Below are 26,840 nucleotides of genomic sequence, written 5' to 3' on the forward strand. Positions count from 1 at the left end.
CAAAGCATGCCCAAGAATGATCTTTGGCACTGCAGTGAGATTCCCTGTACCAGTAAAGGGCTAAAACATTTCCCAGCCCTCGTTTGGCTCTGGTACCACTCCTGCAAGCCATGCCCAGCGCTGAGCAGCCGGAGCACACAGGGATTGCTTGCAGGGCTGCTCCCTGCCAGCTGGCCTTGGTGGAGCATCACGTTTACTGGTGCAGACGAAGCTGTCCTATTCCTAGCAGTCCAGTCTCTTGGATACGTTCCGTATGTCCAGAATACTTTATAAAACAAATCTTTAGATTATTATCCTGGATATCCCTAGTGAGCTACATTCTGTCTAATGGAAAATGATGGGAACTATTGAAGCGGCCTATCCGAACTCAATCCTGCATGGCAACAGGAGGCTCAGCAAACCTCAGCAGGTGGAAAGCTCTACCCACAGCAGAGCACAAACTGACTATAAAAACACACAGCTTCATGGGTACTGAAGCTGCTGGCGGTCTCTTAGGAGGAAAACTGACTTTCCTCAATTGTGTTGTTCTGGCAGTAGCATTAGGAGAGCTGGGTGGTTGAGACATAGGCATATTTTGTAGCAGTTTACAATTAACCATCTCTGGAATAACTAGTTTGCTGGCACTTCCCACCGAAAATACGAATCGCAGGGGGAGCAGCGCTCCTTGAGGAGACCACCAACTCGCCCACTCCCCAAGGCTGCCCCTTCAGCCGCCAGGACCCCCGTGCGGGCTAGAAAAAGTGCAGACAGAGACGAGGAGACAGTTTTTAATTGTTTTAATCTCTTGATTTATTGAGGGGCAGGGGACAGCACTAGGGAGGACACGGGCAGACAGACCTGCGAGAGCACCGGCGCCGCCTGAGGCGAGAGCTGAGGGGAGAGCTGAGGCGAGCCTGCGCAGCTGCCGCCGGAAGCGTCCAGCCGCCCCACAAAATGGCGGCGCCTACAGCTCGCTTAGCGGCACGGCGGCTCTTCCTACCCTGGCGTTCTCGCCTTTTGCGATCGCCCGGCCCGGGGAACCGGGTAGGCGGCGGGGCAGGGACGGGGGGGAGCCGCGGAGGGCCCCAGCACCTCGGTGGCTCTCCGCGCTGGCGCTCAGGAGGCCGCGATGTGGGCGGCGGGGTGGTGGTGGTCGTGCTGGAGGCGGCGCGGTGCACGCTGGGAGTTGTAGTCCCAGCGGGGGGGGCAGTGCGTGGCTGCCGCTGAGCATGGCGGGAGCTCTAGTCCCCGCCCGGCTGAGGGGAGGCGGGAGGGGGGCGGCTGCCCCCTCATGGGGAACGGGCATTGCCGGGCGGGACGGGGCTGCGCAGCCGGGCTGAGGTTCAAGACTCTAATAAATAAATAAATACATAAATAAACAACCCCAAAAGCCGCCATCCCCCCTGAGCAAACAGGTCTGACTCCATACCTGCCCCTGCTTTGAATCACAGAATCATTAGGGTTGGGAAAGTCCTCCAAGATCACCTGGTCCAACCCCCGCTCCCCCCCCCCCCCCCCCCCCCCCCCCCAATGTCACCCACTAAGCCATGTCCCTAAGCACCACGTCCAACCTCTCTTTGAACACCCCCAGGGACGGTGACTCCACCACCTCCCTGGGCAACCCGTCCCAATGCCTGACTGCTCTTTCTGAGAAGAAATGTCTCCTCATTTCCAGCCTGAACTTCCCCTGGCACAACTTGAGGCCACTCCCTCTAGTCCTGTCACTGGTTACCTGTGAGAAGAGGCCGACCCCCAGCTCCCCACACCTTCCTTTCAGGCAGTTGCAGGGAGCAATGAGGTCTGCCCTGAGCCTCCTCTTCTCCAGACACAACAACCCCAGTTCCCACAGCCGCTCCTCATAGGAGGTTGGGCTAGAAACCTCCTGAGATCCCTTCCAACCCAAGTTGTCCTGTGGTCCTATAATATATGAGCTTTGAGATCTAGCCCTTTGGTAGCAGAGTACTGGATGAGTACTGGATTTTGTACTTTTCATGTTTAGGGCAGTCACATAGTGAGGGAAATCTTTGATTGGACATTTAAAATAATCCTTTTTTGGAATAGCTTATTGCTTGAAGTACTCATTCGGGTTATATATTTGCGTACTTTAATGTTGAAAAAAGTCAGTGAAGCTTTTTTTCTTTATAACCCTTTCTTCCCATTTCTTTTTTTATTTTGGATTAATGTGCTTTAACTGCAAGGTTACTGTACAAAAGGTGTAAATTTCAAAATCTGGCCTTATGCTGAAAACCAGATGACTGTGGTTTGCAGTCCTTGACATAGTTTCTTGCATTGGATCTCCCTTCATGTTAGAAAACAGGTACCCAAAAAGATTTCAGATGCTAAAGGACATATTAGAGTTCCTGCAGGTTTTCTGCCAGGACATTTGGTTGGAGGGAAGGAGATGCAGTCTACTCCAGTTTCATTGTTTTTGTGGTTTTTTTTTTTTTTTTTTTTTTTTTTTTTTTCTGAAGTCAGTTAATGTATTCCCAAGTGAAGTATTGGCAAATAACTCTGTGTAAAGATTATTTTTGAAATGCATATTTTAAAATAGATTTCTGAACTTATACTTAAGTTCAGGAATACATTTTTAGAAGTGCATCCTAGGATATAACTTACAATGTATACATGACTGATGCTTTTTTCTTACAGTGTGTACATGTGGGAGCAGGCAGGTTCAGAGTTTCCAAGGCAGCAACAGAAGTAGTCTTAAATGTTCCTGAGACTAGGGTGAGTCCTCTGGAAAATGGCTTGCAAGTAGCTTCTGAAGACTCTGGACTTTCAACATGCACAGTAGGTAACTTGTAAAGGGAATGTTTTTTCATAACTTTGTGTATGTTCATTTCCTTGTGGAACTAAGTTGGATTCTATCAAAGTTTACTAGCAATTATTCCTAAGTTATAAGATGGGAAATTAAGATTTTCCTAAATGATTTGTGATTCGATTTTTGTGAAGATCATTTTTTCTTTTTCCTTGAAAATCTGGGTCTCTTAAGGAAAAAAAAAACATTTAAAAGTAGGTCTTGAAAATCTAAGTTTAGCTTGTACAGGAAAAACAGCAAAGCTGCATGATTGGCTGATAAAATGATTTCTTTTTTCCCCCAATGAGGTTGGACTTTGGATTGATGCTGGAAGCAGGTATGAAAATGAGAAGAACAATGGAACTGCTCACTTTCTTGAGCATATGGCTTTCAAGGTGAGTATGAGTATTGGCTTACAAATTTATGATGAATTTCTAAGCTAGTTATCTTTAGAGATCAGTGATGGGAACTTTGTCAGAATTGTCTAAATACAGTTTACAAATCGAGGAGAGAGGGGAAACCAACTCAGACTTGGTTTCAGTTAGAAAATGAAGCTAAATTCCTAGTTGTGTGCAGCTGATACACAAATACATTAGTAACACAACTCTATTTTTAACTTGCTTTTACCTTGTAGTTTTCTTAAGACACACAGTCTACCTTTTGCCAGCTCTTTATTTTCATTTGGGAGCATAGTAGGATTTATATTTGACTTTCAACATGGGAGAGATTAGCATGACAGTTTTCATTTCAGAAGACTTTCTTCCTTTTGGCTTTGACTTTTGTAGACAAGCAGTAGTAATTTTTGAGTGGGTGAATTCAAGGGTTTAGTTTGACTTTTTTGTTGTTTTGTTTCAGGGAACAAAAAAGAGATCTCAGTTAGACCTTGAACTAGAAATTGAGAACATGGGAGCTCATCTGAATGCCTATACGTCCAGGGAACAAACAGTGTATTATGCAAAGGCTTTTTCAAAAGATTTGCCAAGAGGTAACTGCTTTCATTCATTAGAGAAGTAGCAAAGACCAAAAAATGCTTATCCAGCTCCAGATGAGGCATAAGAGTGATGCTTTTGCAGCCTAACAGAGCCATCTTTCCTGGGCAAAAAGTCCCTTCTTCAACTTCACAGGAATGTGAGGATGCAGATTTGGAAAGGAGTTGTGCTAACAGTGAAGTTGATACTTGAAACATTTTTGTGAGCTAGATTTTTTCCCCCTACCCCAGAAATGCCTTTTGGACTTCTCCCTTCCTGCAGAGCAAGTGTCTTTTAAAGTAAAGCTGTAGCATTTTAGCATCCTTAAAAAAAAATCAGATTTTTAAAAAATTCCAAGCTGCAATTCTTACTAGTACCTTTTGGGTCACTTGGGCTTTGGGGTGAGTTTTACTTTTAAAACCAGATTTTTCTAGTAGTTTGAAAATAATTTCTATTCCTATCTTTATTTTCAATTAGCTGTGGAAATTCTTGCTGACATAATTCAGAACAGCACCCTGGGAGAAGCAGAGATCGAGCGTGAGCGAGGAGTTATACTTAGAGAGATGCAAGAGGTTGAAACCAATTTACAGGAAGTTGTCTTTGATTACCTTCATGCTACGGCCTATCAGAAAACAGCCCTAGGAAGGACGATTTTAGGACCCACAGAAAACATTAAGTATGTCCAAGTTTGTGGCCGTTTCAATTGTGTGGCAACTTTTCTATATTTAAAAGATCCCTCTGAAAATGTGGAGAACAACGTCAGTTGTATTTTTTAACTCCGGAAGGTAGATGAAGTTGTGCTGGACATAACTGTAAGAATTTCCTATTGCTTTAGTTCTCCTTTTCGAGGCATCATGGTGTATGTGAATTTCACATATCTACTGCACATCTTCATTATTTGACATTATTTCTCCGGTTCATTAAAAATGCATCTGACACAAAATTGCAAGTGCTGCTTTTTCCCATCATCCAGGTGTTGGCGTTACCAGAAATAAAACTGTGTTCACACTGCTCTTTCAGCAGTTGTTTATACTGGTGCAGAGCAGGAGATTACTAAGCATACTGTGTTAAAATTGGCATGGGATCATTAGTGGATCTTATCTCTTACATGAGTGAGATCACCAGGGAGCTGAGTTGTAATTCTTATTCTTTATCAGGAAGCTGTAAGAGCTTTGAAAGGAAAAATGTGTAAAGTTCCAGTTTCCTGTTTAGGAAGCTGTCCTTATTTTAGCTTTTTGCATCTGTGCATTGGCAGAACTTATAATTATTCTGATACTATATTATTCTGTATTTCTATTTCTTTTTTGGAAAAAACCTTTACTGACATGGCAGTGATGTTTCCTTGACTGTTTCTAGATCCATAAACCGCAATGACTTGGTGGAGTACATAACAACACATTACAAAGGACCCAGAATAGTCCTGGCCGCTGCTGGAGGTTAGTATGAGATATTCACCCTTGGTCATGTGAAACTGTACTTAAAACCACAGTCTTTTAAGTTTCAGGGAGCAACATGCTGAATTGCCCATTGTTCAGTACGTCCTGGATGTTCATTGTTAGCCCTGCATGTTTAGTTTCTGCCTTCATAGCCTTTGAACTTCTGTTCCCTTTTTCCCTCAGTAAAATTACAGAAACATCCTTAAAACAATAACTAGAAGTGGGTAAGGTCATTGTTCCATGTGGGCATGAAAAGAAGGGCCTGGAAGGAATTCCGTATGGAAAGGGGAGAAGCAAGAAAAGCAGAGAGAGGGAAAATAATTTTGAGGCTTGAAATTGAGAGCAAACAGCTTGATTTGGAGTATGATCTTGATCTTACTCTGCATGACGGGGTGCTGGGGAAAATCTGAAAGTGTGGCATTAAAGGGGGGGGACCCATAAGTTCCTGGTTGGTTGAGTCTTTAAACTGCATAGCAAGTTAAATGAACTGTTCACAGAGTAACATGACAAAGTCTGTGAAACGTCTTTGTTCAGGGGTCTGTCACGATGAGCTACTTGACCTAGCCAAATGCCACTTCGGTAACTTGCCGTCTGCTCCAGAAGGAGGGCTGCCACCCCTGCCGCCCTGTAGCTTCACGGGCAGTGAGGTAAGCAGCTCAACGGCTTTTCGAGCTGGCCCTTTATCCCCTGCGAGCACACGCTGCCTGCTGAGGAGAGCTTCTCAGCTGCGCACTTAGCAGATTACAAGGCTTCTTGCCCACAGTGAGGGCAACTGGAGTAGCTGCTTTCCAAAGCAGGACTTACCAAGTTTTCTTGGGCAAGCCTCGCTGCCACCACTTCCTCTGCCTCATCAGGTCCTGAGGGAATACCTCCCTTACCCCTGCTGCTACTTTCCTTTCGTTGCCTGGCCTGCACTGTGAGAGCATTTCCTCTTTCTGGGAGTCACTGATTTAAAGGGTATGGCGGAGAGCCAAGGCATCTGTGTTCCATTCCCAGCTGGATTCAGATTTTGAAAAGCCATCAACTTTCCTTGCTGCTGTTTGTCATAAAATTCCTTGTAATGCCCTCTTTATGTTCGTGGTGTTAGGCTTCCCGTTTGGCAAGTGCTCTGACATGGCCAGAGCATGGCTAATTAAGGCCAATGGTAAATAAAGCTCCGTGCACTTTAATTTTCGGTTCTCTGTGTGCATGCTTTCTGATACAGACGGAATGGAAATGGCTGTCTCCTGAGATTTAACTTGCCGCGTACGTTACCGCGTGCAGGTTGCACTACAGCTGCTTTCGTGTGCTCCCACAGATCCGTATAAGAGACGACAAGATGCCCTTGGCGCACTTGGCGATAGCCGTGGAAGCAGCTGGCTGGGCTGACCCAGATACGATCCCCCTTATGGTAGCAAACACTCTGATAGGTAACTGGGACCGCTCCTTCGGAGGAGGCGTGGTGAGTGAACCTGCAAGCACCTTCCTGGTGTTAACGAGGTTGTCTGCCTGGGGTACTGCCAGTACTGACCCCCTCAGTCGTATCTGAGGGCGTTGACGTGACTTCGTGGCTCTTTCTGAAGCAGGGTGAGGGAAGCCAGCCCGGAGGCTGAAAGACTTTGTTGCCCAATATCTAAGGAAGTTTTAGGAAGTGATTTTAAATTGCCAAAATAGTGGTGACTCGAGGTCTGTCAGCCCTCATGGAATGTTTCATACCTGTACGTCATCGGAACATGGGGGTATCAGTAGCTGTCCCTTTCTCGAACCTCTGTGGCTTTATGATCTGGGCTGTTATTTGGAAGCTATTTGGACTACATGCAAGGGAAGACATTGTTGAGATGAAGAACTGATACTTGACTGCATAGCTTCTGCTGGAGCCTGTGAGACTGCTGCATGTTCTGTCACATTGAAAACAGGAGACTAGTAAGCTTTCAGAAAACGAACAAAATATGTTTTCTCTTGCTTCAGCAGAACTTATCCAGTAAGCTTGCTCAGATTGCCTGCCATGGTAACTTGTGTCATAGTTTCCAGTCCTTCAACACCTGCTACACTGACACGGGGCTGTGGGGCCTCTACATGGTCTGTGAGCCATCAACTATCCAGGACATGGTACACTTCGTTCAGAGAGAATGGTAAGCAAACAACGGTTTCTCTAAAAAGATTATTTTCCGTGGACAAATAACCTTTTAAAAATAGTAATTATTTAAAGAGCCTATTTCTATTTCTCTGCTTAGGCTTGCCTGGGAAAAATAAACGCATCTAGTTCTAAACTTTGACAGTTGAGATGCACAGTCCCAGCAGCCAGTTTCTGTCACCCTTACTTAGAATGAATAATTTAGGGTTTAGGCTTGTTTTTTGCCCTAGAATAAGAATTGCTACTACTACTAACTACAGTTCACATTGCTTTTACAAGGTAAATAGGCAGTGATTTTCTTTTTGTCTTGCAAGTGACAGGAGTTATAAAAATGCGTTAAACCCGTTAGAATGCAATTAAGTCAGCATGCAGTACCCATGAACTGCATGTTTGACAACTGAAAGTAAATATTCAGAATAATGAATGAGCATAATGAGAGTGCAATTACCTTTAAATACCATTACTAGTTAACCGTTCTACAGTTACTGGCCCACGTGGCACACCAGGTGGTGGTGGTGTTACACAGAGCTCTAGTGAGTACATGGGAAAATGAAATTATGTCAAGTAGATGAGCTGTTATGTGGAATTCTAAAAATTGGGACTATAGATAATTTCATTAATCTAAGGCCTTAAATCTAATTTGAAAATGTCCATAGGGGCACTGCTAATACTTGAACTGCAGATGTGATCAGAAAGAGACGTGTTATTTAAGGGCATTGACTTGAAGTGGCTGAAGTTAAAAGAAAACTTGAAACCGAGGAGTTTCTTTAATCACACAGAGCACTTCTCATATACCATTATTCTGAGATCTCTGTAAACAACTCTTAGGTAAATATATCATTTTAGCTGTCTGCTTGCTGCAGTTTAGCACCAGGGAAGATGCGAACCATTCTTGTGCTATAATGTGTTAAGATATCTGCTGCATCCCTCTGTCTTCCTAGTGGAGTCTTCTCTATGAGGTGTGATGTTATTTATACAGTTCTCCTCTCTTACCAAGCGCCAGGAAGTAATGGCTTGCCTTCTGGGCTAATTACCTCTAACTGCTTGGCTCCCATTATCTTACCAACAGCCATTCTCAAGCTAGCAAGCATGGACTGCACGTGGCTCAAAACTTTAATAAAATGAAATGTAGCTCTTCTAAGAGGAAAAACTTGTTTTTAGACTGAATATTGGTATGCTTCCAGAAAAACCCTATCCTTATGCTGCTTCTATGAGTCCTGTGGCTTATTTTCATACCAAGAACTCGTCAGCTCTCTCTGTAGAAAAGATGTGCGTGGGTAGGTGTACTCGGTGCCTGTGGTGGAGGTACACAACCATCTTGTGTGCTACGCGTTCGCATTATTTAATGCTTTTGGATTTAAACTGTTTTTCAGGATAAGACTTTGCACAAGCGTTACAGAAAATGAAGTAGCTCGAGCAAAAAATCTTCTAAAGACAAATATGCTGCTACAACTTGATGGTGAGACCCAGAGAGCTTTTTATTCTTACTTCTTACTACTCTATGCTGGTAACTGAAGTGGGTTTTCCCGTTTTAGGCTCCACCCCAATCTGTGAAGACATTGGAAGACAAATGCTCTGTTATAAGCGCAGAATCCCAATTCCAGAACTTGAAGCAAGGATTGAAGTAAGTGGCACTCCTCTTGGAATTCTTTGATTAGGCCCTTACTGTAGTAATTTAACTTCTTAGTTATTAATTGTTATAGGAAGAAACAGTACAGAGTTTAGACTGTTTCCAGGGGAGAATACTTTCAACTGTTCTGTCTCCTGTTCCTCTGGATTATACAAAAGAAATTAAGATCACTGACTTAATACTTTTTTAAGACAGGTTTAGTAACAAAATATGTCTCTCTAACCCTTTCAGGCTATTGATGCCCAGACTATTAGAGAAGTTTGCACAAAGTACATCTATGATAAGCATCCTGCTGTTGCTGCTGTGGGTATGTTGTCTAAGCTCATCTCCTGCAACTCCTCCACCCCCTTTCTTATCAGTTTAGCATGTGTCACGGTCAACTTTCTTTAAATTCCAGGTCCAATTGAACAACTTCCAGAGTATAACAAAATCTGCAGTGGCATGTATTGGCGTCATGAGTAGTGAACAAGAACTTCCAGTATGTTTGAGCTTTAAGAGAAAAAAAAAAACAAAACACTGCTTTTGACTTCAAAAATGCATTTGAGAAGATTAAAACTCAAACACCAACCATAGTCCTGTGTATCTGTACAATTAAGGAGAGAACGAAAACATGTATAGTATTTGCATTTTTATTATAAAACAAAGATTGTCAGTAAAAGTCATTTCTTGACTTTAGTAGCATTCATCACTTGTTCTTGAGCAGCTTTCTTTGCCTTGACCATTTCAACGAGTTCCTGGAGAGGTGGAGAAAAAACAAAAACAAAAACTTATTTAAAATGTGTACCTTAATGATGCTGTGGTTTTAAGCATTTGGTGTAGTCAGCCTGAACCACGGCACTAGCTCTCAACAGTGAGCAATCCAGACAGTTTAATACCATAAAACAATTTCTCCTAGAAACAAATTAATACTGACATGGTGTAGGAGATCAATGCTCATCTAATCCCCTTGTAGTACAAAAGGGAATATAAAGCAGGCTAGGGAAAGGACTTCACAATCTGCAAGAAGGTGCTGTCAAATTTTAAGACAAATTTTATGGGGCAGACTTCTTCCCAGCTTCCAGTTTTAGTACTTCCACTGAAGAAAACCTAGTCCCTACTGCTTTTCTGGGTTAACAACAACAACAAAATTCTCCATAAAGTGCCATCTTCTGCTAATTTGTTGTTGTCAGATACTGTCTTGGGGAGGGATGGCAAAAGTAAAAGCAATGGGTTCTACCAAAACCTGAGTTAGTTAAAATCCTAGAAGGAGGTAAGAAAGCCTTACCTTATATCGCTTCATGCAGTCCTTTTTTGACCGGCCTGGGACAGCTGCTGCTATTTTCTCCCATCTTTCAGCAGTATTTACTGGATAAGTCTTCAGTGCTTGTTCTAAAAGCTTTTGTTCTTCTGTAGTCCAAGGGGATGAATCTAAAGACGATCCTGTTTTCAAAATCAAAAGTGACAGTAAAAATAACTTTAGTAATGATTCCTCGAGATAAGTGTAAGAAAATACTGTGAAAATATTATAATCGATTTTAAGTCCTTGCAGCTCTGTGATACCACTGATTTGATTTAAGGGATATCCAGTACTAAAGCCTGGAAAAAAAACCAACAACACTGAAACAGACTGGCCAAAGTGCCACCTGGGATCTTTAAATACAGCACAGAGACTTTGGAAGGTAACAACTTTGTTGTCAGCCAGGTGTTAGATAACAGGTGTTAGATAACCATTGCTGTCCTGTGAAACCACATCCTTAGGGCAGCGATGTTGTTCTTCCTGTTACATTTCAGTAAGGAACCAGCCTGCTGCAAGACTCTGGAAACTTTGATGGGTGTGTCTGGGGTTTAACAGGAGACCAAAGTTAGCTGTAGGATGATCGTGTATCTCAAGTGCAGCCCCTGGAAACGTAGCACCTCTGAGGAACAGATGATCTCAGCATCTGACTTAACCTGTTGGCTCCCCAGGAAGCACTCCAAACTGTCACCGACTGTTTAGTTAGCCTTGGTTTGTACTAAATGTATCAGAAACCCTCAAATAAATCCAGTAACTGAGCTTGCATCACCTGTTTACTTGCTAGTTGTTTGTAGGCAAGGCTTAGAGTTCTAGATTACTTTCTTACTGAGGTGCACAGCAGAGACAAGTGCAAGAAGAGTTTCCTTTTCACTTTTACCTTCAAATCGTTCTGAGGGGGCAGCACTGTCCATCTGAGGCACCACACCATGTTCCTTTTTAAATTTGTCAAACGCTTTCTTGTTGATATCATCTTTCTGATGAGGGTCTATTAGGAACAGACATTGAACGGAATAGTTACTGCAACAAAATTAAAGCCAGATGTAGTAATAAAAACATCGTGTAGCAGATTTTTTAAGTTAATAAACACAATCAATTAAAAAAAATGGTAGAGAGGTTGGTACATAAAAATCTTTCAGGGTCCAATGTATTTTGCTCAAAGTGCCTGGTTTTCCAACTCCTAAGTTGCTTTATACTGCTCGAGTGACTACGGCCTCCACACAAACTTAAGCCTGAATCTGCTGCTTCAGTGAGATCAGAAGGGATTACTCTCACAGAAGGGCTGTGGCACAAATCTGCATTACTCAGGCTACCAGTGTGCCAGGCAGACAGGAATGCAGGGGAGAGTCTGGATCCTCCTTGTACAGGTATGTGGTTTCGGATGGAGAAACAACTTCAAAACTGTTTTTTCTATAGCGGCGTGTTTTGATTTTCCTTGAGAACACCCTCCAGAGTCTCTTCTCAGTATCCCAGCTCTGTGGCCTACATTTACTCTGCGAGGAGATAAGCCACGTTAATTTAGCTGTCTGACTGGTGCTGAATCTCCTTTGTCTTTTTAAAGCATCTCTATAGACTCATCAATTCTCTTTATTCCAGATGCCTTCAGAGAACAGTTCCACCCACTCCAAGTATAAAGGAGCCTCTGTAATGAACAGGGCCTAGAATCTTACATGTGCATCAAGTTAAAAGAATTTCTGAGATTCACTCATGAGGTAGAGACTTATGTGATAGCTATGGGGCTGAAAATACTGAGTCCCAGAAATGCTCCTCTAAATTTTCCACCAGAAGTACGTTTCTTTTTGGGATATACAGAGCATTTTCTCACAACAGAAACACAATGCTGCTCAAAAAAAAAAATAAAAAAAAATCAAGCTGTAGAGAAGCATGCAGACCATCTTAATACAAAAATAAGCTAATAAAGATACCAAGCTTCTGGAGGCTCTTTGCTTTATTGATGACGTCTTTTGCTGTTCGTTTTATTCCAGTAGCAGAGTGCAAGTTCATGTAATTGGCAATAACTTCCCACCTGAAGCAAGGATAGAAAGGAGAAAAATCAGCACATTATGTAAAGCTTATCTTCATACAAATAGAATCAGGCTACTGTACACAGCTGAACACTTTTATACCAACTCTTAAGTACGTTTAATCATACTTAAATACGTTAAAACTCCCACGGTAACTACTGTGGAAAGCTTTTGGTTACTAAATGCTAAGTTTCCCTTACGAATTCACTCAGCTTAGATGAAGTTCTTGGCTTCTCATACAGAAAAGGTATGGGGGTTAAATGTAGTTGTTTAAATGTAAAACTCTAATCCTCAAAACTCTGCTCAGCTGTCGCTTATCTGAATTCCCTCAACAACTCCAATATTAAAGGGCTGAGATGTTACTAACACTTTTTCCACTGCCCCTTGAAAGAGTGCCTGAACACCAGATAAATGGGATTATGCAGGAGAGAATGGGAACACCCCTAGCCCTGGAATTATTCTTAGTGTGTTCTTGCAAAACAGAGGGGAAGCTTTGCACCTGATCAGACCAGAGGATCATATATCTAGGCCAATGTTCTCGAGTCCTCTTGACTGCTGTCCAGTCAAGGAAAAGGAAATTTAAGGAGTCCTTATACTGACATCATACTTCAGATGGTCTGAAAATAAGCTGTATTACATTTGTTATTTAATTAAAATTGGTAACAGGGCTTTTAACACCAAAACCAAGAAGTACCTTGAATTAGTCCCTGCTGGGAAGAGGTTCACAGCTTTAATTAACAACTGTAGATCATCTTCTGGCCAGTTTTTGCTCCCCCCTCCACCACCAGTGGTTGACTTCTCTGAACTCTTTGTCGCTTGGCGCATACGAGCCTCTGCCTCTTCTTTCTCTCGCCTTATTTGTTCATTTATTTCTTCTATCTGAAGGGTTGTAAATGAGCATTTTTATTTAAGGAAAAAGAACCACGTGACGACAAAAACCCCACTCTCTGCAATTGCTTTGAGCCTTGAATTTTGCTTAGTTTCTGTTCTTCACGTTATACATAAGGAAACGGAGCTCATCTGCTCCAGTATTATCTCCCTCCATCACGTGTGTAAATTTGGCCATCCCAGATTATCCGCTACAATGGAAATCCATCACAAGTTCACTAGGAAATTAAACAAATGCTCCCAGGATTAAGGAAAGACTTCTGCATATAACTGGAATGTCCAGGCTAACATCTGACACCAAGGGACAGATCCACAAAAGGATTAAGAACCTAAACTGGTGACTGGGGGCAGCCCAACATCCCTGTTGAATACAGTAATTCCAAAACCTTCCAGCATAACTGCTACCTAAACCTGGTTAGGCCAGAAATTCTCTGTTACTGTGGTTGTAGCTCCAGTGAAAGCTTCAATAGGTTAGCTAAACTAGCATTAATAGCTAAAATCTGGGTTGTTGCAGATAAGTGCTTAGTCAGGCCTAGATGGCCACATGTAGTTCGTTAGCAAGCAATTCAGCAGAAGTTTGCAACACTCTCCTGGAGAAAGGGAGATTGGATTCAGTCACTTGTGGAACGGGGGCATTTGAATCTTAAGTCTTCAGTTGCCTGATGAGTAAACCTGCCCCAGGGATGGAGACAGGTCATCTTCTCCATCAGGACATAGCGCTCACAGATCTGACTCCAAAGTGGAAGAAAGAAAGCATCTTACTCTCTCTGCAAGACATGGGTTCAGCCTTTTTACTCCAAATAGCTTTTCCCTGCCGGCAAATTTAGGCAGATCCTTGTGGAGTTTTGTGAATCCTGGTCACAAGTATCTTGCTTTTCCTCTACTTTGGCATCCAACCCACTGGCCCTTCCAGCACCTATCGCCTGCAGCATGAGGTCCTTTTGTGGATCCAGCCCCAGGTCAGGGAGAGCAGAGGCAGGATTTTCCTTTTTGTAACAGAACAGGTTAAGAGTGCCTTCCTTCTCCTCTAGGTAATTGCCACCCATTGTTGGGGAAAACTAAATTCCTCTGCTGCTTCTGTGAACCATACAAACAGTGGGATTTGAGTCTTTTACTAATTAAAAATGCATTAACTTCTCTCAGCTGGCACTGGTTATTTCACTAGCCACGAACTGCATTATGTATAACATAGTGGAAACCAAATCTGCCCGGAGACTCTGAAACTCAGAGTCCACAGCAGCTATGTTCTATCTTACTTAGATTCAGCCATGTAAAACGTCACAAACAAATTATTGTTAATTTGATTTGACACTCAGCATAATTACCTGTTTTACTACAGCCGCCTTTCCTCCTTCCCTTGTAGTGGATGTAAGTGCTTCATTCAAGCATTGCAGACTAAAAATAAATTATTAAGTTACAATGCATAGCTAGTAGAAAGATGGGTATCAAAACGAGAAGGAATCAGGAGCAAGAAAACTTACCTTGCTAGCTCAAGACGATCACAAAGCTTTTCCACCTCCTCCATCATTTTAACACAATCTGCCTCATTATCAGAAAAGTAATTCCAGTTCTGGAAGCAGAAATACATGTTCTACAAAGTTCCTGAACTTTACTGTCCTTCAGACAAAAGCTTAACAGACAGCATTTTTAGCCATTGCTGTGCTGGGGCCTATTTGGTCAGCTTTACTCCTAACTCAAAACTGTATAAGTATGTTCTCTAGCATTTAGTAAGCCCACTTTCCAAACCCATCTCTGACCATAAAAATAAGTACGTGATAAGATCTGATCTAAGGACGCATAATAATTTCACTGATGTAACCTGTATTTCACTATAGTAACATTTAAATACCTTGCACGTTGTTCTCAGTTTTTGCCTTTCTTTCTTGATTGCTTTTTTCTGTATCTCTTTTTCCTTTTTTGCTACTAATGCTTGTTGCCTAACTTCTTCTTCTTCTTTTTCTTTTGCTAACCGTGCTGCTTCTAATTCTGCTTGTCTTTGCTGCAGTCAAAAGAAAAGAAAAAACACACAAAAAAATCCAAAGACACACTGTTATAAGGTTATTGAGTCATTCAGTATTAAAATATGCTGTTTCCAGTTTTTGAAGTATAGCAATACATCAATGTTCATTTTCACACGAACTTTGAGGGAAGGGGTGACCCATGCCAGTTGGCATTAATTCAAATATTCACTATGAGGACCTAGTCTGTAAATCCTGGCCTCCTTTACAATGAAGATTATAAAAGATTATGAAATCTCCTGTGCCTACCCCAAGAGTATAAGCTTGGAAAAATGCTTGCACCACTTGGAAAAATGCTTCTCTTGCACCACTGTTAACAGGATACCCTGCAGTGCTCTGGTGTTGTCTTTGAAGATACTTTTTAGCACCTTACATTTCCCAAGCCTTTTGCTACTCATACCGTTTCCAGAGACATATTTTCCAAACTGTTTAATATTAATCAAGTAATAGTACCTCAAAATGTCTCAGACCAGTCAACCATTCAGAGACCATAACCACACAACAGGCAGCTGTATCCATTTTATGAAAGAAGTAAGTAGGCCACAGGAGCTAATGGCGGCCTTTAAACCAGAGAAAGTTTATGCAACAACAAAACTCAGTTTTCGAAGTTTTTGTTTCAGATCTGTGCTCTTTATTTTCATCTTTCTCAAAAGGCTGTTAGCCTTGCACTGCCTGTTACACAGGGATCAAAGACAACACATCTGTAAACCCCAATATAACTTCTGACAGTAGCTTTCTGACACATCTAGAAGCTGAGATAGTGGATCAGGTATCAATGAACCAGAGATTTCCAGCCCAAATAAAACAAGTAGTTAACTTACTTTTTCTTTTGCCTCTTGTTCTTTTCGTTTTGCTTCTACCTTTGCTTTCTTCTCTGCTTCTTTCTTTGCCTTTTCTTCCTCCTTAAATTTCTTTATCCTGGGATCACAGCTGTACGCGTTGTCTGGCAGAGGAAAGGACACATCACGTACAAAAGAAAAACAAGTGTCTTCCCCTGTTAGTTAACAAATCTTTTTGCAAGAACAGTTTGTATGCTCACCGACAAGTGTCCTAATTCTGTTCATTTCTTCTTTTTTCCTCAGTGCTCTGGCAGCCCTGTTCTGCTTTTCAATCCATCTCCTTTCATCTCGACTAAAAAGGGAGAGCATAGTTAGTTCAGCGCTCATACCCTACAGTGTCAGTAACTTAGGAATTCAGCAACAAACACTTAAAAAGAGTTTCCCCACACAGATGTCTTCTCTGAATACTTCAAAAATAAACTTCAAAAAATGAAGTTCCAAGCCCCAAGCTCATGTCCAAAATGCTAAGCATTTAAACAATCAAACAAACCTTCAAAACACCTGACAAAACAAGCATCTCATCTGTCATTACAGGCCCACATCACGGACTCTGTTTCCAAAATGCAATCCATTTGCTGACGTAACGTTAATCTCAAGCAAAACAACTGAAATGCTGGTATATAGTTTAATTAAAGGGCAGCAGTATAATTAATGTCAATTATCACAATTTCACAGCAAATAGGTCACATAAGTGAATGTATGTGCAGGGAACTAACACTTTGCACAAAGTGCTGTGATACTCTGGTAAAATCATGTCATGATACAGCTCGGGTTAAATAGATTAAATTTAGATGACTAGATCTGGAAATATTTGTCAGTGCTGTCAAGAAAAAGGCATAGTTTTAGTGGCATCTATATCCTCATCCACACAACCAACTGCAGAACAATATGCTTCAGATCAAAGGAAACAATTCCCACAGCAGAGGAGGGGACTCAGTAATAAACTGAAGGATCAGAACAGATGAGCACCATAACCTTTGGCAAGAAGGGATGACAAGAATCCCGACCACCTGAACAGAAGAGCAGGAAGCTGACATGTAGCTCTCCTAGGTACAGCATGCTACGTACCATTTGTCTAAACATGTTTAAGGAGGACAGGAGCAAGCACAAAAGAGCTATGCAAATAAGTCTAGAGCTTTCCAATGAGAAGCCTAGAAATTACTCTCTAATTCATCAAAAATACAACTGATAAGGAACTGATTACAGTGCCTTCACAGAACTTTCATAAGAGAATACTAGGTCCAGAGAGGCTCAAATACTTAAGAGCAGAAAAAGGCGTAAGAGAAACATATGTCTAGCTAAAATATGGCATAATTTTTAGCCACAAAGTTAGCTAAACCCTGAACCTTACTACAAAATTGGTTTCTATTCAAACTTGGAAGAAGAGGTTTATATAATGCAAGCTGTGGTGATATCAGGATGAGCGAGTGAAAGGCTGTGTCCTGTGAAATACAGGTTAGACTAAATGATACAGTGCTTTATTTTAATGTTCTGTGTTTACAATGAAAAAAATAGAATATATTTTCCAACAGCAACGTGGTCCAAGTAATTCAGCTATTATCACTACATCAAGAAATATGCAATTTTTATTAACAGCAAACCATCAGAACCAATCTTTCTACATTCCAGATAGCATCACTTGTCTCAGCATAGTTTAATAGAGTTGGAGAAGGACATGATAGCTGTTTACTCATCTACTCTGTGCTGGGTCTAGACTCAACCTGCATCTGGGGCATGTTGGAATTACAAGCCTGAACTTAAATGAACACACAGGAGATGCTTTATAACATAAATTGTTTTTACAATTTCAAAACACCTTAGAAACACCTCTAGAACCACAGGTAAGAAACACAGGTAAGACGAAAAAAAAAAAAAAGCCCACAGCCCAGTTCAAGTGTGTGACTGACAACGAACTGGGAGAGTGGAATTCCATCTCCTGGTTAGCCACCTTTCTTCCTGTGTCTTATGGGCTGATATAGCAAGATTAGCAACTTGCCACTAGTCTCTCAGTCTCCCATCAAATTTCTTTTTATTTACATACCATTCAGCTTTTTCTTTTTCTTCTTCATCTAAATAGGAAAATTCTCTCCATGAATCAAAATTATACCTAAAATAAATATAAAAATAACAAGAATGAATGAAAAAATAAAACAGCAAAACTATTACAAATAATCTACCTTCTTAAATATTTTTTTATAGGCAATTACACTGTTATTTTCCGTTTATAATACCATTTACAATTATACTGCACCTACAATGATTCTACTGTGTTAATACCACTGAAGCTAATAATTCATATCTCTGTAGGTCCACCAGCTTTATAGTGTAGCTGTCTAATCTCCCCTTATAGGCAGTAGAGATACAATGCAGCCTGCAGAGTTTAGAAATTCATTTAATCGTTATATACACATCCGTATTTAGTGGATGCGAGACATAATGGAGACAAACTCCATTCTAAACTCCAGACTTTGTTGGACTAGACCTCCCTTAACTAGAGGGGCTTAAACCTAGTAGATACCTCCCCTGAAAACACAAGCTAAATGAAATGAACTCCACTCCTAGTCTGTGGGGCAGCTCAGTTCACAGCTATTCTGGCCAAGCACTGCCCAAACCTCCAGCTGTATCTGTGAATTTACACTGTGGACGTATTTCCTAGAAGAAATCCAGCACAGTCTGTGGAAGGCACCGAACAGCCATGAGGCAATTTCGTGACATTACGCAGTCAGAACAGACCACAGCCAACAATCTACCTACTAAAGGGTCTGCAAACCCTTTACACTGCACACCTTGCATACTGCGAATAGCAACTGAGGTCACCATCTAACTTACCAAAATGAATAGAATGCATCTACCTCTTCAAACGAAGAGTTCATGTCCCCAAGTTTAGGAACGTTTTTCTTATTCGACCACCTGAAAAATAAATCGATATATTCAAGAAATAATATATATGAAATCTTACCTCATAAAACAGCAGGTGTTAAGTACAGAATCCAAATACCAAATCAGTTTCCCTCCCACCAACACAGAAGGGCACCAGGAAAGAGGAAGAAAAAGGATCATTTGCTCTAAATATCCTCCCATTTGTGTCTTTTTGGGGGAGCTCCCCCAGAAAAGCAAACTCCTCCTTTCCCGAGTTTGGTGTGCATACAAGGAGACCTGACAAAACACAAGGTATCTGCAAACACCGTTAGCAGGGCCTCATTTCTCCACGTACACTCTGCTGGTAAGGGAGCTTACAGAAAGTGAACAAAAGGTGCTCTGTGGTAGGCTATATTAAGTTTCCCACATATTCTATCAGAAAACGAGAGAACAATGCATGCTCTGCCTCCATTCCATTCCTCTCCTACAACAAGGGAACTACTCCATAGGCTCTAGAATTTCTTACTCTATGACATGACATCCATTTCCAAGCAGAGGTGGGAACAACCTATCTGACAACCACAGAACTAGGTCTGAATCTCTGGAACACATGCTAAGAGATTTAGAGAATCTCCTTAAAATAGGCAATGGATTGTTCAGAATGCGTTGCAAAGTGCCTCACACAATAAAAGACTTTTTCCTGTAGGTAAAAAGTGAAATAAGCTGAACCTAGACTTACACGTGACAGCCTTAATACAAAGTTAATTGACAAGCATGAATCGCGTAGAAAAAAGTCACACACCATACGAGAGAGAACCACCAAATGCTGACAGCTACATATATCTTCTATTTTAACCACAGAATGGTTTGGGTTGGAAAGAACCTTAAAGACCATCTACTTCCAACCCCCCTGCCATGGGCAGGGACACCTCCCACCAGCCCAGGCTGCCCAAGTCCCATCCAGCCTGGCCTTGAACACCTCCAGGGATGGCTAAGTCTTCTGGGCAGAGAAGTTGTGGATGCCCCACCTAATTGTGAACATAACTACTGCCATCTGTTAATGTCTCACCCTCATAAGAAAATCATAAAAAAAGAATTTTTAGTCAGTAACATACACATGCTTGGTATAGTAAATAATTTTAAGATGAAACTGTGTGTTGTGTAAAAAGCACAATATGTAATATGGAGCAGAGATTTTTTAAATCTCTTGGGTCAAACTCACTGCCTCCAGTGTGACGATTCAGATTATTTTAAAAATAAATTGAGAATATTCTATTTTAACTTTATTAAACTTCTATCAATTTAATGCATTTCCCAACATCCCTTAAAAATCACACCAGTTACACACAAAAACCAGAAGAGCTTGTAAATGCTGATCTTCCAGCACAGCAAAGGCAGTCTGACATGGCTTACCTTGCATTTCTATCAAAAACCGGTGAAAAAACTTCAAAGAAGTTTTCTTTTGCTTCACTTTTGGAAGGAACAGAGTTATCAAAAGTAGGATCTATGCTGTTAAATGCTCGTCGTTTCACAGGGTCAGACAGTATTTCGTAAGCTGTAAAAAGTTACCAGACATCAAACATGAGATTAAAATGAGTCTTCCCTGCAAGGTGGAAATGTTAACAGAAAAGGCTCTAAATATTTAAAGAGGTGCTCTCATATCTGTGTTTGATTTATCACTTCTGTACAGCTTTGTATTTTATTCTTTTGATCAAATCTCAACTAGCATTGCTGGAAATTCCTGTTCAACAAAGTAGGAATAAAATGGCTGTGAAAAACAACACATTTTGCTATTGGAATGCAAGAAATCATATTATATTTAAAATAAACCTATAGCAGTAAACTCAGTTCAGTCACTGGTAGCTGGGGCCTGACATCTTCAGGCTTTTATCTTGCACCAAATCCTTGCAGATGAATTGACAGAACAGTCTACTAAGACAGGCATGGAGTAAAAACAGTCCCTGAGTTAATATTGCAGGACTGGCACAAACAGGGGCCATTCATAATAATTTTTGCATCTCATGATGAAGTTGTACTGAGACTTTGAAACAGCATAAAACACCACACAGCTCTCAGCCAGAGCACACACACTGTCCTACTTCTCCTTTTACAGTCCTGTAGATGGTGAACATCATATTACTGAAACCTTATAGCCTGGAAATCACACTCTAGCTTCAGTAAACTTTTTTTTTCCCTCAAGGAAGCGTGAAATTACTGAGTCTGTCAGACCTACGTTACTCACTATTTTTCAATAAGAATAAGAATTCAAAGAAATCAAATTCTTATTGCAGTCATTTGTAGGCTTCTGTGACTGCTTCCCTGGCCAGAGAACTGCACTGTGAAGGTCGCACCTAGAAGGTGATAAGCTGGAGACCTTGGAGCTTTGTGGTTCTGTAAACTGCTCTCACTGCACGTTAGTAGAGAAAGGAATGAAAGCAAAAAAACAGTAATAAGCTGCTGTGTGCCAATCTTCTCTACCCTTCTGGGTAAGGGACTTCCTTCAATTCCCGCTGCCAATACTCTACATGACCCCAGTTATCCTCTACATTGCAAGCTAGGAGCTTCAATAACACTCATACCATTTCCCTAACACAAGAAATTCTGCGCATATCTGTTGGCTCCTCCTCCACTTCAGAGGCTTCACTTTTACACCAAGCTCCAATTTTACTCCCACATACTGTGTTCCTCCAGTACTGCATCTCCCACTCCTTCCTTTGCCATATCCAGCTCTGAATCCTGCCTATGCACTCCTGCCTTTCCAAGTTTATTCTGTGTTCTGTTAACACCCTCTTCTGCTCCAGATTTCCCTTTGCATTTCCTTCCTCCAAGGTACTGCTTGGAAGCATTACTCATCTTCCATGCCACTTCACGCTTTCTTTTTTGTTTGTTCTGACACTTAAGACCGTAAGCTGTTATTGAGCAACATATTTTACTCCTTGCATGTAGATCATAGAGCACACTCCTGAACTCAGTTACAGCTGCTATTATAAACATCTGCCAGTTTCCAACAGGACTGAAACTGTGGAAAACCTTCACCGGGCTAACTAGGCAGCAGCAGAACTTTATTTCCCTACAATTCTATGTTGCAGGAAGATCTTAATTTCCTTTTGAAGCTAGCTTTCCCAATGTTCTAATAAAGGTCAGTACATAATTAGAACAGGTGGGAAACAGGTTACCCCCCTATTTTTCAGATTTAGGATTTTTTTTCTGTTTCAAATTGAAACAAAAATCAAAATTCCTTTGATCTCTGTGGACATGATCTCAAAAAAAGGTCTGGTTTCAATCAACTGCTGTGCTTGTTTTTGAAAAGTTTTAGTACAACTCTAAAGAAGGCTGAAAACATCATTGGCTTCTCTAACATAACATTTTCTAACGTTTTAACTAGCACCAAAAGAAGTCACTCGGAATTAGAAAGTCTAGAGCACATAAATTTCAAGATTTTTCCCCCTACCTCCACGGACCTTATTGATTCAGAAAACTTGCTTAAGAACGAAAGTGTTTTTAGATGTATAAGTATGGTTACACCTAGAATACCCCCCTCAAGTGCCTGCAATTAGGCAGCAGTGGTGTTCTAGGTCACGAAGCAAGAACGATATGTTATTTAATCGAGTTCACTAGGCCATCTGTGGGCAAAAGTGAGCAGCTGAGAAAACTGATATCCTAGATCAAATCAACAGATGCTCTATTGGCAGAGCAAGTGCATTAGTATTCGGATTTTCCAATTGCTGTTGGTGTCTTAAAGGAATTATTTTACAGCATATCAGTTTATTGCATGTATGTGGCAACCTCTAGTGGTTCATCTTTGCATACACTGCTACAAGCGTTTGCATTCCGTGAACATAAAGTATTTTGCTTTTCACCAAGTGGTATGGCAGACAAATGGCAACGAGCTGCGATGCCATACTGCTTCCACCCAATCCACCCAAAGGGAAGTTACATTTATGGGATCTCTGTTTATTGAAGCAGTTTGCTAAAATGGAAAAGAACTTCTTTGGCTTTGCACAGTTCTTTAAAAGTAGCGACAGTGACAAACCTAATAAAGTACTACAAATATGTTTTAGATTATCAAGCAGATTGAGAGAGTATCTAATAAAAAAAGTCAATTACTTACCTTTAGTTATGCACGTAAAATAATCATTATCGCCTTCTCCGATTTGCTCCCCTGCAGCTTTTCGCTTGTCTGGATGATGTTTCAAAACCATAGATTTATCTATCAGAGACATAACATTTAGAAATACTTCATCATCAACACTGTGTAGTTTGCTAAAAATAATATAGTAATTCCACTTGTCAGTCCTCCACTTAGGTACTTTTTTTATTTTTTAAACCATCAGTAAGAAAATAGATATGAGTAAATGAACTTTCTTTGATTTAACACTATTGTCAGAATTAAAACTCTTTTGTCTTTGCTAGGACACCAGACAATCTCAACTCAGAAACTTTCACTTTTATCAGCTGCAGAAGCACTGATTTTCCAGGACTTAGTCTAATATTATGCATATCAAAGTACTTCAGTGACTACGGATGCACAGTTAACTTCAAAAAGCACAATGTGTTTTCAGGACCGCAACTGTGCAAGACTGCACAATTCCCTACGCAATCAAGCTAGAAAATAAAGAAAAAAACATAAATGTAGTTATTTCCAATCAAAAGCAAAGTCATTCAGATAAATAAAAATTGTATTCAATTCCTTTACTCAAGTTCTGAATATAGTCCAAGATGAAATTTTGCAAGTAACCTACAGCCATGAGCCTGTAAAGACTGATGCACATACCCACAGACAAAACTAAGCACGCACCCACGACTTTGTGGTCAAGTTCTCTCTCTACTTAAGACGTAAATCCTAAGGGACAACTAACACCTTGCGAGTATCTACTGAAGTTGCTATCAAAGTTGACTCAGCACTCTCAAGTTGGAGAGAGAGAGAGAGAGAGAGAGAGAGAGAGAGAGAGAGAGAGAGAGAGAGAGAGAGAGAGAGAGATACACCAGATCTTGCTCCACAAGATTAGTGAGGTCACTAATTGACAGAATAGCTGCTGCTCTCTGAGTTATTAACGCAGGATCCGCAGTGGCACTGCTAAGTACTCCAGCATATGATCACATACCAGAGACAACACAATTTCCTGTGCAACTTAGTAATTTGCTAAGTGTTCTGTCTTAGCCAGCTCCAAACACAAGGTAATACAGCCAAGCTATAAGCGAAAAACGATTTTTATTTTTGTGCTCAGTGACCACACACAGTAAGTTGCCATGACTTTGCTAGAAGGCAACAAGCTGGTCCAATGCCCTAACTCAGGCAAGCGGCTCTCAAGGAACCATTCTTCCAAGCATCTGCACGTAACTTAACCTTTATCTGTGCTTTAACTGGTGACAGTGGTTCCACTCATACAAGTGCAGTTTCTTTATGCAACTGTTCTCAATTATCAGCTCACAAAACCATTAGCTTACTTTATAAAGCCTATTTATGAGTCTTCAACTTAAATCCTCTTGCAAAGTCAACTCTAGGTCACATTGCTTCATATAAATGAAAGTTGTGAAGCCTGACATGGTGTTTCTTGGTATGCAAGTACCATAAAATACTCTTGTGCGTCGGAGTGCACTTCTGATGAATCATATTTCTTGATTTAAGACACAGGCCTGTGATATCATTAAGAAGCACACTGGCACTTTCAAGTTCTATTGTTTACTAATCTGAAATGCCAAGGAAATGTAACCTCACAAGACCGTACCTTTAACAGCTTGATAATAACCCCAAGATTCAGCAACAGGAACGCTACATTCTCCAAATGGCAAAATGACCAAAGAAAATGAAAACTGAGCTTCTCAGTGGTCTAACTTTTATTACAATATTTCAAGACATGAAAATATAAAAGCTTCTGCTCCACTCCCATGAAACGCTCAACTCACCAGCAGTATGCTTCTTAAACGTTCACTAGCATAAATATGGCAATTAACAACCGTAAGGCGGCTGCAAGGTAACAACCTGTTGAAATACACAGGGCAGAGCCACTCTTATTTCTCTGCCTTTCACTGAGTCCAGTTGCAGACTCGAAAGTGCAGAAATACAGAGTTATAGCCTGTAGGGTTTTTTTGTTTGTTTTAACAGAAACCTTGAGATTAGAAAGCTGAGATGTGAACTCAGAGAAATTTTTGAGTTCACTAGCTTTAGGCCAGTGGATTTCAGAACTGTGATTTGAGTTTAAAGGCTGGTAAACAACACAAGTCAAAAAGCAGGCATTTTTAGGCCTGTGAAAATAGTAAAAAGCTTGTTTGTGATATGTCTGCATTTAGATGTGAAAAACAGTCCTATACATCTAAAAGAAGGGTAGTGTTATTAGGGAAAGGTACTTACGAGCTGCTTTGATTTGTTTCTGAGTAGCCCTGTATCGTATATTTCCTAGCCCAAGAACTGCATAATGGTCTTGATTCTGAGGAAGAAAATAAAAGAGCCCTAATAAACACTGATATACATGACCTAAATGCTACAACACATGTAGAAAAACAGTTTTCATCCCCATCTTTTAAAAGCAAGAGACAGAATTCTATTATCTCTCAATAAACATTAGAAAAAACCCATAAGACCAATCATTTAAAAAGCTGTTATAGAAATTCCAGTACCTCAGTCCAAGTTGGATTTAAGTATCAGATCCTAAAAAGCTCAACTAATGGAAAACTGAACTGCTGTCTTAATAGCAAGGCACTAACGTAACTCCAGAATACAGTTTAAGATCCTACTGAGTGCTCCTGATGTGCTCTTGAGTTTGCCCGTATCAAGCAATTATGTGTGGACAACAGAAAAACAGGTATAGCGCTAATGGACACAGAGTGGTTCTGATGGGGTGAGAGAGGAGCTCATCAGCAGCTGGGAATTGCTGGTAACTTGGCCAGATTTCCATCAAAAACATAATTAACGCTGTCTGTATCAACAGAATACCTTCCAGTCCTTTGGATCAAGGGTTTTTAACATAGGAAATTCTTCAAGCTGCAATTCTTCATCCCCTGATTCTTCAGAAAGTTCCTTCTCATCTTCTAGCTCCTGGAAAGAGGCAGAAACGTTTATGTTTCTCCTCTTAATAAACGCTTCAAACCATCTTCCCACAGGTTCCACTTGACAGAGCACTGATGCTATAAGCAAAAACAGAAAAGTAAGCCACAGAAGGTGAAGTTGCTTTGGTTTTAATATTAAAAAGTAAACGTAGGTATTTTATTTTATATGGTATATGTATGGATTTTAATTTATAGTGCAACATCGCACAATGCTATAGATCACCAGATCTCCTGGTTTGCTCTGAAAACACCGGATCATGTTAAAGATTAGAGGAAGCTGAACACAGGTGCTTCAGGGGGTTCCTCCCAGAGACCTTGCTGCATCCTCAGAGGTTGAGCAGTGCCTTTGGGGTCAGGGAACACACTTTTAGGTGCACTTAAATCCCGCCCCGTTTTGCTGGGGCAGGAGACCCGCACTCAGCGCCTCCAGGATAACAAACCCTGGCTGTTCGCAGGCCGCTGCCTTTCAGCAGCCCGGACTTGTTGCTCAGGCACTGCCCCTGGGCGAGCACCCAGGCGTCCCCTCACCAACGCCCCCCCTTTCCAGCCTGCCTCCCTCACGCAGCCCCTCGCAACCCCCCACCCCAAACCGCTCCCTAACCCCCCTCCGCTCACACGCTCAGCCGGCAGAACCGAGCCGCCGCTACCTACCGGCCGTCAGCGGCCTGGTGACCGCCGTGAGGTGCCCGCCCGGGGCCGCCTGCAGCATGCTGCCCCGGCCCGGCGGCACCGAGGGGCTGCGAGCGGGGCGCTGCGGGCTGGGCGCTGCGGGCCTGGCCTCGCCGCCTGCCGGCAGCCGGCGCATGGAGGCGCCCGACCGGGAACGCTTCCGGGTCGGCGGGGACGGAGCGGGGGGGGGGGGGGGGTTAAGGGACGGGGGGGATCCCCCCTAAATCATAGCAGCGTTGGGGGTCGGTAGGGATGGGAAGGAGCTCCCAGATCGTCTGGTCCAACCACCCCCCTACCACCATC

The 26,840-nt window shown here is 41.7% G+C and overlaps 2 protein-coding genes across 4 annotated transcripts; one reads left to right on the forward strand and one right to left on the reverse strand.

Annotated features, from left to right (window-relative positions):
* Nucleotides 1-877: 877 nt before the first annotated feature.
* PMPCB (peptidase, mitochondrial processing subunit beta) lies at nucleotides 878-9,608 on the forward strand. Of its 2 annotated transcripts, none has more exons than XM_040544571.1 (13): nucleotides 878-1,023; nucleotides 2,629-2,769; nucleotides 3,085-3,171; nucleotides 3,632-3,761; nucleotides 4,222-4,420; nucleotides 5,101-5,180; nucleotides 5,715-5,827; nucleotides 6,478-6,621; nucleotides 7,128-7,291; nucleotides 8,667-8,752; nucleotides 8,829-8,917; nucleotides 9,155-9,230; nucleotides 9,321-9,608. In XM_040544571.1, the coding sequence occupies exons 1-13, from the start codon at nucleotides 934-936 to the stop codon at nucleotides 9,383-9,385; spliced, it is 1,464 nt and encodes a 487-aa protein (XP_040400505.1). In that variant the 5' UTR covers nucleotides 878-933; the 3' UTR covers nucleotides 9,386-9,608. The 2 variants fall into 2 exon arrangements, with proteins under 2 accessions (XP_040400505.1, XP_040400506.1); XM_040544572.1 differs by having other exon boundaries at nucleotides 7,131-7,291.
* DNAJC2 (DnaJ heat shock protein family (Hsp40) member C2) lies at nucleotides 9,541-26,692 on the reverse strand. Of its 2 annotated transcripts, none has more exons than XM_040544569.1 (17): nucleotides 26,520-26,692; nucleotides 25,756-25,946; nucleotides 25,174-25,249; nucleotides 22,933-23,031; nucleotides 20,235-20,376; nucleotides 18,792-18,872; nucleotides 18,004-18,069; nucleotides 16,163-16,254; nucleotides 15,945-16,066; nucleotides 14,955-15,104; nucleotides 14,587-14,675; nucleotides 14,431-14,500; nucleotides 12,912-13,096; nucleotides 12,119-12,219; nucleotides 11,074-11,181; nucleotides 10,188-10,342; nucleotides 9,541-9,657 (listed from the first exon to the last, which is right to left on the reverse strand). In XM_040544569.1, exons 1-17 carry the CDS (start codon nucleotides 26,671-26,673, stop codon nucleotides 9,583-9,585), a joined length of 1,956 nt encoding a protein of 651 aa, XP_040400503.1. In that variant the 5' UTR covers nucleotides 26,674-26,692; the 3' UTR covers nucleotides 9,541-9,582. The 2 variants fall into 2 exon arrangements, with proteins under 2 accessions (XP_040400503.1, XP_040400504.1); XM_040544570.1 differs by lacking the exon at nucleotides 26,520-26,692 and adding an exon at nucleotides 26,309-26,379.
* Nucleotides 26,693-26,840: the final 148 nt, after the last annotated feature.

Source organism: Cygnus olor, chromosome 1 (assembly GCF_009769625.2).
Source record: "Cygnus olor isolate bCygOlo1 chromosome 1, bCygOlo1.pri.v2, whole genome shotgun sequence".
Lineage (NCBI taxonomy): Eukaryota > Metazoa > Chordata > Aves > Anseriformes > Anatidae > Cygnus > Cygnus olor.

What these genes read in the sequence shown, in the direction of transcription:
- PMPCB (XM_040544571.1), top strand. Translation starts at nt 934, where the DNA reads ATGGCGGCGCCTACAGCTCGCTTAGCGGCACGGCGGCTCTTCCTACCC. An exon ending in GGACCCACAGAAAACATTAA is followed by an intron (nt 4,421 to 5,100) that starts GTATGTCCAAGT and finishes GACTGTTTCTAG; the next exon opens with ATCCATAAACCGCAATGACT. An exon ending in TCCTGCTGTTGCTGCTGTGG is followed by an intron (nt 9,231 to 9,320) that starts GTATGTTGTCTA and finishes TTTAAATTCCAG; the next exon opens with GTCCAATTGAACAACTTCCA.
- DNAJC2 (XM_040544569.1), bottom strand. Translation starts at nt 26,673, where the DNA reads ATGCGCCGGCTGCCGGCAGGCGGCGAGGCCAGGCCCGCAGCGCCCAGC. An exon ending in CACCAGGCCGCTGACGGCCG is followed by an intron (nt 25,947 to 26,519) that starts GTAGGTAGCGGC and finishes TTTTGCTTATAG; the next exon opens with CATCAGTGCTCTGTCAAGTG. An exon ending in TTTTACGTGCATAACTAAAG is followed by an intron (nt 20,377 to 22,932) that starts GTAAGTAATTGA and finishes AACTTTTTACAG; the next exon opens with CTTACGAAATACTGTCTGAC.